Source organism: Oncorhynchus masou, chromosome 31 (assembly GCF_036934945.1).
Source record: "Oncorhynchus masou masou isolate Uvic2021 chromosome 31, UVic_Omas_1.1, whole genome shotgun sequence".
NCBI classification, from domain to species: Eukaryota; Metazoa; Chordata; class Actinopteri; order Salmoniformes; family Salmonidae; genus Oncorhynchus; species Oncorhynchus masou.
This window is the reverse complement of record NC_088242.1, coordinates 9,096,543-9,107,133: the sequence shown is the minus strand read 5'-3', so window position 1 is coordinate 9,107,133 and position 10,591 is coordinate 9,096,543. Positions and strand designations below refer to the sequence as shown.

The window sequence follows — 10,591 nt, the reverse complement described above, 5'->3', positions numbered from 1 at the left end:
GATCCTAACTGACCTAAAACAGGGACTTTTTACTAGGATTAAATGTCAGGAATTGGGAAAACTGAGTTTAAATATATTTGGCTAATGTATGTAAACTTCTGACTTCAACTGTATATATATATAAAAGCTGAAATCAATATTATCTATATTCTCCGGATAATATTGATTTACTGCCTAACAATAATAATTATGTTAATGAGGACTGGCCAGTAACACATTAATTATTTATTAATAATTGAACCCTTAATTCAGGTTGAATATATTGATATACAGCATAATAAAGGCCTTATTTACTATTTTTATATATATATATATATATTACACACACTTGTAAACTACTAAATAGTGGCTAATATGCGAACCTTGTGTAAAAAATAAAGTAGCACACTCTATATGTGTTCACAACATTTTAATGAATAGACCTCAACCAAAGTTTCACAATGCAGTGCCTCCTTTAGGAAAGGTTAATATGTGTATTTTTAATTGATAGGAAAGATAGAAGAAGAGACAAGAAAGACAGGAGACGTTTTACATGTCAGTCATTTAGCAGACGCTCTTATCCCGTCGGGCTGTGGCACTTAACCACAAGACCACTGCAGGCCGCTCCATAAAGACATTTGATTTTTCATTCTGATACAACTTTCATAGCAAAAGGATTTGTCATTTCTCAAATATTAAAAGGGCAATCTGGGAATGGTACACCCGTTGTTTTACTTATAAATTTACTTATAAAATAAACTTATAAATTCCCAAAGAGGGAAAAAAAAATAATAATTCTTGTTGAAACAATATCTATCCCAATTAATGTACACCCACTTAATAATGTACACCCACCTAATAATGTACACCCACTTAATAATGTACACCCACTTAAGGGTATAACATATATGTTGAGCAAAATTAGTGGTTAGAGGACCAATAGAGAACAGAAGGGGAAAAGCCCCTCCCACTTGTGCCATGTCATGACTTACTTGAACCACCTATTGAGATGAGCCTTTTGTTAAATAAATAACGTGATAAAAGAGATGAAAATGAGACTAAAGTGCCTCTTTAATGATATATAGCCATTCATTCTTGAAGAATGTAACTTAAAATGTCTCATGAGCTTAGTGCTGTCCTACTTCACCGCAAGCCAAAATATAAGCAGGTTTTAATATATTTTTTTTATAAACAATGTAATTGTAAAAAACAAAACATTGTAAAGCTATCAGACAGTCATTGTTTCCAAACCGCTGTCTATGAATTTAAGAGATACGTTTCCTCGGACTCTAATCCCTAAGCTTTTTACAACAAAAAATGTTTGTTTGAATCCCATATCGCCCCTTTAATAAATAAGTAAATATATTTCAGGTTATCCATCTTCACAAATAAATCAAGACAACAATAAGGCCCATTCAAAACAACACTCACTCAGCATGATGTGCCCAGGGAAAAGTGAACATACGATATACTAGATAGGATAAGCTGCAATAGGCTATCTCCTTCCCAACGCTCGTTCATCCAGAGCACGCCAGCCATTACTTTAAAAGATACATCTCCCGAACTAATAGCACTTGCACTCAGACTGCCAATTAAACCTTGCCCATGACTGCATCACGGAAAGAATTTAAATGGCAAGAAACATCAGAATGAACAAGGTGCTCAGCAAATAAAGGGAGCTGAACAAACTGTGCCCATGATCAAAAATGGATTCGTAAGGGTAGGGGTATTGGTAAGGTTCGGGGTAAGGGTAGGGGTAAGGGTAGGGGTAAGGGTAAGGGTAGGGGTAAGGGTAGGGGTTGAGGTCGACAGTAGTTGTTGGGCCATCAGAACAGATGTAATCGCTGTCAGCATCTACCCCACTGGAGGTAAATTGGACAAAGCCTGGCTTGTCGGTACTGATATGGGCGTCGATCCAGGACTGGTAACGGGACACTCTGGTGTAGATCCCAGGGAGATTGGGCCGAGCGCAGCCATGACCCCAACTAACAACCCCAGACTGGACCCAAACAGAGTTCTGTTGGATCACCATTGGACCTCCTGAGTCACCCTGAGAAGATGGAGCAAGGTCATTAAAAGAAGGATCTAGGAAATTAAATGGAACGGAGCCCAGTTTTTCAAAACTTATCTGATCAGATTTCTGCAATCTGATCGGATTAAAAGCATAGAAATATAATGAGTAGAACAGGCGTATCATTGACCTGAATGGGGACGCCCGTTCCATTCATTCTATTTCTATGCATTTAATCCTGTCCGCTTGCCGAAATCCGAATCGATAACTTTTGAAAAACTGGGCACTGTCGTAGAACAAGATGAGTTAGCGTGAACTTTACCTGACATGAGTCCTTGCCCCCTGCCAGATCACCAGCACAGAGCATGTTGTCTGTGATTGAGCCGGCCCCATTGAGGCAGTCACACTGTCTGTTCCCCACAACTGAAACCTCCACTTCTTGCAGATCCTGGGGGGATGGGAGGGAAACTGAAGGAAATAAAGGAAGACAAGTGATGGGAGAATAAAAATGGGAGGTAACAACTTTCTGACAGTTTTCATCAGGTTGTCAATTTCCATCAGAATAAGAAAATAAAAAAATCATGTGCACCTGCATTGTGACCACTGGGGGCACTGTTTCACATAAAACATCATCTCATCAACATCTCCTACAATGGATCATGAACGTGTCCTCACCTCCTTCATTGATGTTGCCCCAGCCGGTCACCCAGCTATCAGTACCATTGTTGAAAACACTATCATTTGCTGCCAGACAGACGGGTCGGATGTAGTTTGTGAAGATGACTGGTGAGGAGAGTCTGAGCAGAGCGATGTCGTTGTCCTTTGATAAATTGTTGTAATCTGGATGTATAATGATCTTAGCCACAGTTCTGGACACTTCGTTGGGGTTATTCCCTTCCAGGGTCTGTAGACCAAGGCTAATGTTCCAACCATTTGGGTCTGAGCTTTGTTGGAACGAAAAAATGTAATTCAATTAAGATGGATCAAAGTGATGAAATATAAGATTAACATTAATGGACAGTTACATTTTGGAAAAGTTATTTCAAGAGTTGCGCTCAGCTGCATCACAAATAACTGACATAATTATTTATTTGTAATACAACTTTTATGCCCCCTGTATCTCACGCTAACTCACCTAGAGAAGCAATGGGCTGCAGACATCACCCACACCTTGTTGACGAGGGACCCACCACAAACATGTCCGTCAGAAGTTTGGAGACTTGCCTGCCAGGGCCAACTTCCTGCAGGGGCATTTTCACCTCCCACTATTTTGTTGTTGAGTGGAGGGGTGCCACACACTAACATAAAAATAGAGATTATTGGAATTAAATACTCCACATTTGCCATTGGTATTAGATCAACAATTTATATTGGAAACCTATAGTGTGGTATCTGCACCGGGATTTCAGCCAAACTGATTTTAGATGAAAATACAATGTCAGAAACTAATGTTTATCATTTGGAGGGTTCCACAAGGGTTCTGTAGGAAGGGTGATGGTTCTATGTGGAACCATACTGATCTAAAGAAGCCTTTGAGCCTTTCAAAGGTTCTTTGCACTTTGCAGAAAATTGTTATTTCCTCTTTTGAATGGGCGGTGGCTCATTAGACTATTTTGGGGAGTGGGTTGCTCACAGCTGTTTTTGTGAATGTGTCAGTGAGTGTGTCATGCCAGTTTATCTAATCTGTTGTGCATGTTATGCAATTACATGTTATAAATGTGACCTAAGGCCAGAAAACCACAGGGAAAAAAAAATCACGCAGGCCGGGCTTGTCATTGTGGAAACATGTCAACAGTGGGTGGCTCGTTACTGAGTTTCCCGAATTTCCACACACAGAGGGAATTCTTGTCCGGGGCTCAGGTGAGTCAGAAAGTGGGGCGCAATATGCAAACAGACTGCGAAATATATACTTTCTCCTTTGACTCAAGTAAAGGAGAGAAAATGCATGTTACGCGCCTGTAAACCCGGAGCAGATGACGGACAGTGAATTTGAAATTGATCCTGACAACAGTGAGTAGGATTCGTGGAGAACGTGGATCCTTTTGGCCGATCCATTTGTGGTGAAGAAGTAGCTGTGTTCTGTCAATTCGATCAGAGCATCCAGAGGTTAACTTTCTGTGCTGCTCATACGGCATTTCAAGACTCGGGGACCAAAGTGGTGTCCTGCTTTTGTTCCGAACCCACTATGGTGTTTGGGGATAGTGGTATATAGAGTATGTTATGTTATGGTTCGAGGTTAGAGGACGGTTTCCTAATTCCCCAATTCCCCTTTGCCCTTTTTGTGGTGAATAAATGTGCACTTTTCAAACTTTGAAAGGATACAATAAGCAACAAAGCGTCTACTCTGCCGGAAAGCCAGACGAAGATTACATGTTATATACACTGAGTGTACAAAACATTAGGAACACCTGCTTTTTCCATGATATAGACTGACCAGGTGAATCCATGTGAAAGCTATCATTCCTTATTGATGTCACTTGTTAAATCCACTTCAATCAGTGTGGATGAAGGGGAGGAGACATGTTAAAGAAGGATTTTTAAGCCTTGAGGCAATTCAAATCTAATCTAATTTTATTGGCACATTAATCGAATACAACGGTTCACCTTACCGAGAATTTTCTTTTTAATTTTTAATTTATTTAACCAGCAAGTCAGATAAGAACAAATTCATATTTACAATGACGGCCTACCAGGGAACAGTGGGGTTAACTGCCTTGTTCAGGGGCAGAGCGACAGATTTTTACCTTGTCAGCTCAGGGATTCAATCAAGCAACCTTTCGGTTACTGGCCCAACGCTCTAACCACTAGGCTACCTGCTTACTTACAAGGCCTTAACCAACAATGCCATTCAATAAATAGAGTTAAGAAAATATTTCTAAATAAACTAACGTTTTTAAAAAATACAAAAAATACAAAAATAACACAGTAAATTAACAATAACAAGACTATATACAGATGGTACCGGTACCGAGTCAATGTGCTGGGTACAGGTTGACCGAGGTAATTTGTACATGTAGGTAGGGATAAAGTGACTATGCATAGATAATAAACAGCGAGTAGCAGCAGTGTAAAATGTAAATAGTCCGGGTGCCCATTTCATTAATTGTTTAGGAGTCTTTTGTCAAGGGGGTAGAAACTGTTAAGGAACCTTTTGGACCTGGATCTGGTACACCTGTACCGCTTGCCGTGCGGTAACAGAGAGAATAGTCTATGACTTGGGTGGCTGGAGTCTTTGCCAATGTTTTAGGGCCTTCCTCGGACACCCCTAGTATTTAGGACCTGGATGGCAGGAAGCTTGGCCCCGGTGATGTGCTGGGCCGTATGCACTACCCTCTGTAGGGCCTTACGGTCAGATGCCGAGCATTAGCCATACCAGGCGGTGATGCAACTGGTCAAGATGCTCTCAATGGTGCAGCTGTGGAACTTTTTGAGGATCTGGGGGGGGGACATGCCAAATCTTTTCAGTCTCCTGGGGAGGACAAGTTGTTGTCGTGCCCTCTTCATGACTGTCTTGGTGTGTCTGGACCATGTTAAATCCTTAGTGACGGGGACACCGAGAAACTTGAAGCTCTCGACCCGCTCCACTAAAGCCCAGGGGGCATGCTCGGCCCTTAATTACCTGTAGACCAAGATCAGCTCCTTTCGCTGGCTGACGTTGAGGGAGAGGATGTTGTTATGGCACCACAGTGCCCTGTCACTGACCTCCTCCCTATAGGCTGTCTCATCGTTGTCAGTGATCAGGCCTAGCACAGTCGTGTCATCAGCAAACTTGATGGGTGTCGGGCGGGGGCATGCAGTGAACTGGGAGTACATGAGGGGACTAAGCATGCACCCCTGAGGGGCCCCCGTGTTGACGGTCAACGTGGCAGATGTGTTGTTACCTACCCTTACCACCTAGGGGTGACCTGTCAGGATGTCGAAGATCCATTTGCAGAGGGACGCACATTTTCACATGGAATAGCCTTCATTTCTCAGAACAAAAATAGACTGATGAGTTTCAGAATAAAGTTCTTTGTTTCTGGCCATTTTGAGCCTGTAATTGAACCCACAAATGCTGATGCTCCAAATACTCCAAAAGTCTAAAGAAGGACAGGTTTATTGCTTCGTCAACCAGAACAACAGGTTTCAGCTGTGCTAACATAATAGCAAAAGTGTTTTCTAATGATCAGATAGCCTTTTAAAATGATTAACTTGGATTAGCTAACATAACGTGCCATTGGAACACAGGAGTGTTGTTTGCTGATAATGAGCCTCTGTATGCCTACGTAGATATTCCATGAAAATAATGTGCCGTTTCCAGCTAGAATAGTAATTTACAACATTAACAATGTACAACATAAACAACTGTATCTCTGATCAATTTGATGTTATTTTAATGGACAAAAAATGTGATTTTCTTTCAAAAACAAGGACATTTCTAATTGACCCAAAACTTTTGAACAGTAGTGTATATAACATACTATATGATTAAGATGACAGATGGTTACAATTCAGTCAGTCAGAGAGGATTGAGAAGTGGATTGAAAAATCCCTTATTGGACGTAATGTAAACTCACCAGTAGCTGATGAAGAGCCAACCGTTGAAGTGATGTCTGCAATAGCAGTAGTTGCTGGAAGGAATAGACAAAGAGGTTGAAAACCAAGCACAAGCACTTCCTGTAATGCCCTGTAGCCCCAAAATATAAGATTTCCTTATTTATTTAAATGCTTGTTTGTTACGTTGTATCATGCGGCAACCACCAGTTGATTTTTAAAGTTATTTTGTGACATTTTAAGAGTAATGTGTTGCGTTGTACCATGCTGCAACCACCAGTTGATTTTAAAATTATTTTGTGACATTTTAAGAGTAATGTGTTGCGTTGTACCATGTTGCAACCACTGGTAGATGTACATTTTGATAGTAATTATAAACCAGACAGAAACTATGACTGCTACATAATAACAAAACAGGGTTTCAAAATTTAGACATTTGCTAGTTGTTTGAATGAGGAAGTGCTAAGCACCCCCAAAACCATTCTGCTCGTGGTCCACTCGAAATTCATCATCTAGCCAGGAGGTTAATATACAAATTAGGCACATTTGGGCAGTCTTGATACAACATTTTTTAAACATAAATGCAATGGCTATTTGGATGAGTCTAAAACTTTGCACATACACTGCTGCCATCTAGTGGCCAAAATCTAAATTGCACCTGGCCTTTCTCTTGCATTTCAAAGATGATGGTACAAAAAAAAATACAAAAGAACGGTTGTATTTTTCTTTGTATTATCTTTTACCAGATCTAGTGTGTTGAATTCTGCTACATTCCTTTCACATTTCACAAACTTCAAAGTGTTTCCTTTCAAATGGTTCCAAGAAAATGCATATCCCTGCTTCAGTGCCTGAGCTACAGGCAGATAGATTTGGATATGTCATTTTAGGCAAACATTTATAAAAAAGGCCAGGATCCTTAAGAGGATTTAATATAATATCAGAAAATTATTCATGATTACTTTTACTTTTATATTTTAGCAATTACATTTATTTTTGATAATTATGTATATTTAAAACCAAATACTGTTAGACTTTTACTCACGTAGTATATTACTGGGTTTCACTTTTACTTTAGTCATTGTCTATTATTAAGGTATCTTTACTTTTACTCAAGTATGATGATTTGGGTACTTTTCCCACCACTGTTTAGAAGTCATCTGACGAGGGCTAGCTAATGTTAGCAATCATGGCCACTCAGGACCTATATATTGTATTTACTGAAGACAATACTTCTAGAGCGATTCAAACACTTGACATCATCTAAGGTGCATCATGTGGTTTTAACCAGCAACAAAGTAGATAATGATTAGCTAATTTACTAAATTAAACAATGCATGGGATGTGTGTATAGAAATTATACTAAAACACTATGAAAACAGTTGTGTTTTAAAAAATTTCATTCCAAATCACAGATCATCTCGAGGGATATTGTGGCAATATTAATTTAATTTAAGTGTGTATTCCCATAAAATCTTTCTGTAGAATAAAGAAGTAAATTGATTTATCTGTGTTCATTCACTACGAAGTGATCTGATCTCTGCTTGTTTCCTGGTATCTATAAGTATCACATGAGGGGTTCAAGTCTTCTATAATTCGGTCAGAGTTGAAAAGTGGAATTGGACACGATGTAAACTCACCAGGAAGAGCAGTGGTCCCCATACCTTGGGAAACAACAGGGTGGGATCAAGGTCAGCCAAATGAAATTCACATGTAAAATAGTAGCACAATCATGATCAAACAAAGTGGATAAAGTACTTACCCATCATCAACAGAAGCAACGCGGAAAGTGTCCTTTGACTCCCCATTGTCAGAAGCTCCTTTTCTGCTCAAATCTAGGAGGAAACACGATTATCATTATCGTCATACACACGAATATCATTATCCCCTTCTTCAAAACTGGCTTCATTCACAAATATGTTAGACGAGCTCACCTGTTTCTGTGCATTCACACTTTCTTCTGTGTAGTTCTGTTAGGTTGGCGCTATACTCTTATATACTGTAGACAATGGGGGCTGAATCAATGACATCAATGAATAATCTCAAGGACATCTACTGTCGTTGTGACAAGTGCACTCACACGAATAGCGAACCTGTTTGTCTGGTTCTTTCCTTTATCCAGTTTGTTGGAATTAGGCATACAGTAAGTCTCTGAATGTTCTGGTAGCAAATTCCTACCAAACCGGTTTGAATACATTTTCCACTGTTGATGGGCCATCAGCAGGGCAATTAGGTACACTCTTTAGAAAAAAGGGTTCCAAAATGGTTCTTCGACTGTCCCCATAGGAGAACACTTTTTGGTGTCTAGGTACAACTCTTTTTGGTTCCAGATAGAACCATTTTTTAGTTACATATAGAGTCCTCTTCGGAAAGGGTTCTACATGGAACCCAAAAGGGTTCTTCCTGGAACCCAAAAGGATTCTTCAAAGAGTTCTCCTATGGGGACAGCTGAAGAACACGTTTAGATTCTAGATAGCACCTTTTTTCCCTGAAGAGTGTAAGCTAAGTTAAGGGTCTGTGAGAGGGTTTTGTACATGCAGTAATGTATGCATTTTTAAAATGCAGAATAGTGTAGATTAACTGGAAGAACAATCAATATCTTGAAACGTCTTGCTCATGTACAGTACCAGTCAAACGTTTGGACACACCTACTTACTCAAAGGTTTTTCTTCATTTTTTTCTATTTTCTACATTGTAGAATAATATTGAAGGCATCAAAATATTAAATAACACATATGGAATTATGTAGTAACCAAAAAGGTGTTAAACAAATCAAAAAGTATTTTAGATTCTTCAAACTAGCCAACCGTTGCCTTGATGACAGCTTTGACACTCTTGGCATTCTCTCAACCAGCTTCACCTGGAATGCTTTTCCAACAGTCTTGAAGGAGTTCCCACAAATTGCTGAGCACTTGTTGGATGCCTTAGCTTCACTCTGCGGTCCAACTCATCCCAAACCATCTAAAATGGGTTGAGGTTGTAGGATTGTGGAGGTCAGGTCATCTGATGCAGTACTCCATCACTCTCCTTCTTGGTCAAATAGCCCTTACACAGCCTGGAGCTGTGTTGGGTTATTGTCCTGTTGAAAACCAAATGATTTTCCCCACTAAGTGAATGCTGAGGTAGACATGCTGGTTAAGTGTGCCTTGAATTCTAAATAAATCCCAGACAGTGTCACCATCAAACCATCCCCACACCATCACCCCTCCTCCTCCATGCTTCACGGTGGGAACCACACATGCGGAGATTATCTGTTCACCTACTCTGTCTCACAAAGACATGGTAGTTGGAACCAAAAATCTCAAATTTGGACTCATCAGACCAAAGGACAGATTTTCACCAGTCTAATGTCCATTGCACTTGTTTCTTGGCCCAAGCAAGTCTCTTCTTATTATTGTTGTGTTTTTGTAGCAATTCGACCATGAAGCCCTGATTCACACATTCTCCTCTGAACAGTTGATGTTGAGATGTGTCTGTTACTTGAACACTGTGAAGCATTTATTTGGGCTGAAATCTGAGGTGCAGTTAATTCTAATGAACTTGTCTTCTGCAGCAGAGGTAAGTCTGGGTCTTCCTGACCTGTGGCGGTCCTCATGAGAGGCAGTTTCATTATAGCCCCTGATGGTTTTTTCAAAGTTCAAAGTTCTTGACTGACCTTCATGTCTTAAAGTAATGATGGACTGTCATTTCTCTTTGCCTATTTGAGCTGTTCTTTCCATAATATGGACTTGATCTTTTACCAAAGAGGGCTATCTTCTGTATACCACCCCTACCTTGTCACAACACACCTGACTGGCTAAAACGAATTAGGAAGGAAAGAAATTCCACAAATTAACTTTGAACAAGGCACACCTGTTAATTGAAATGTATTCCAGGTGACTACCTCACGAAGCTGGTTGAGAGAATGCCAAGAGTGTGCAAAGCTGTCATCAAGGCAAAGGGTGGCTTTCAATATCATATGAATATCAATGTTGGTGCCCACTAGAAAATACACTAAAAGAAAAGCTTATATTCTCTACGGTCGCTTCATATAAAACATTTGTTCTTAAATTAAATAAAAAATGCTGGAGT

The 10,591-nt window shown here is 39.8% G+C and overlaps 1 protein-coding gene across 1 annotated transcript; it reads right to left on the bottom strand.

Moving 5' to 3' along the window:
- Positions 1-394: 394 nt before the first annotated feature.
- On the bottom strand, positions 395-8,551 carry LOC135523397 (serine protease 33-like). Its single transcript, XM_064950040.1, has 9 exons — positions 8,455-8,551; positions 8,283-8,355; positions 8,161-8,184; positions 6,547-6,600; positions 3,126-3,288; positions 2,666-2,934; positions 2,313-2,458; positions 871-2,029; positions 395-834 (listed from the first exon to the last, which is right to left on the bottom strand). Exons 2-8 carry the CDS (start codon positions 8,326-8,328, stop codon positions 1,607-1,609), a joined length of 1,125 nt encoding a protein of 374 aa, XP_064806112.1. The 5' UTR covers positions 8,329-8,355; positions 8,455-8,551; the 3' UTR covers positions 395-834; positions 871-1,606.
- Positions 8,552-10,591: the final 2,040 nt, after the last annotated feature.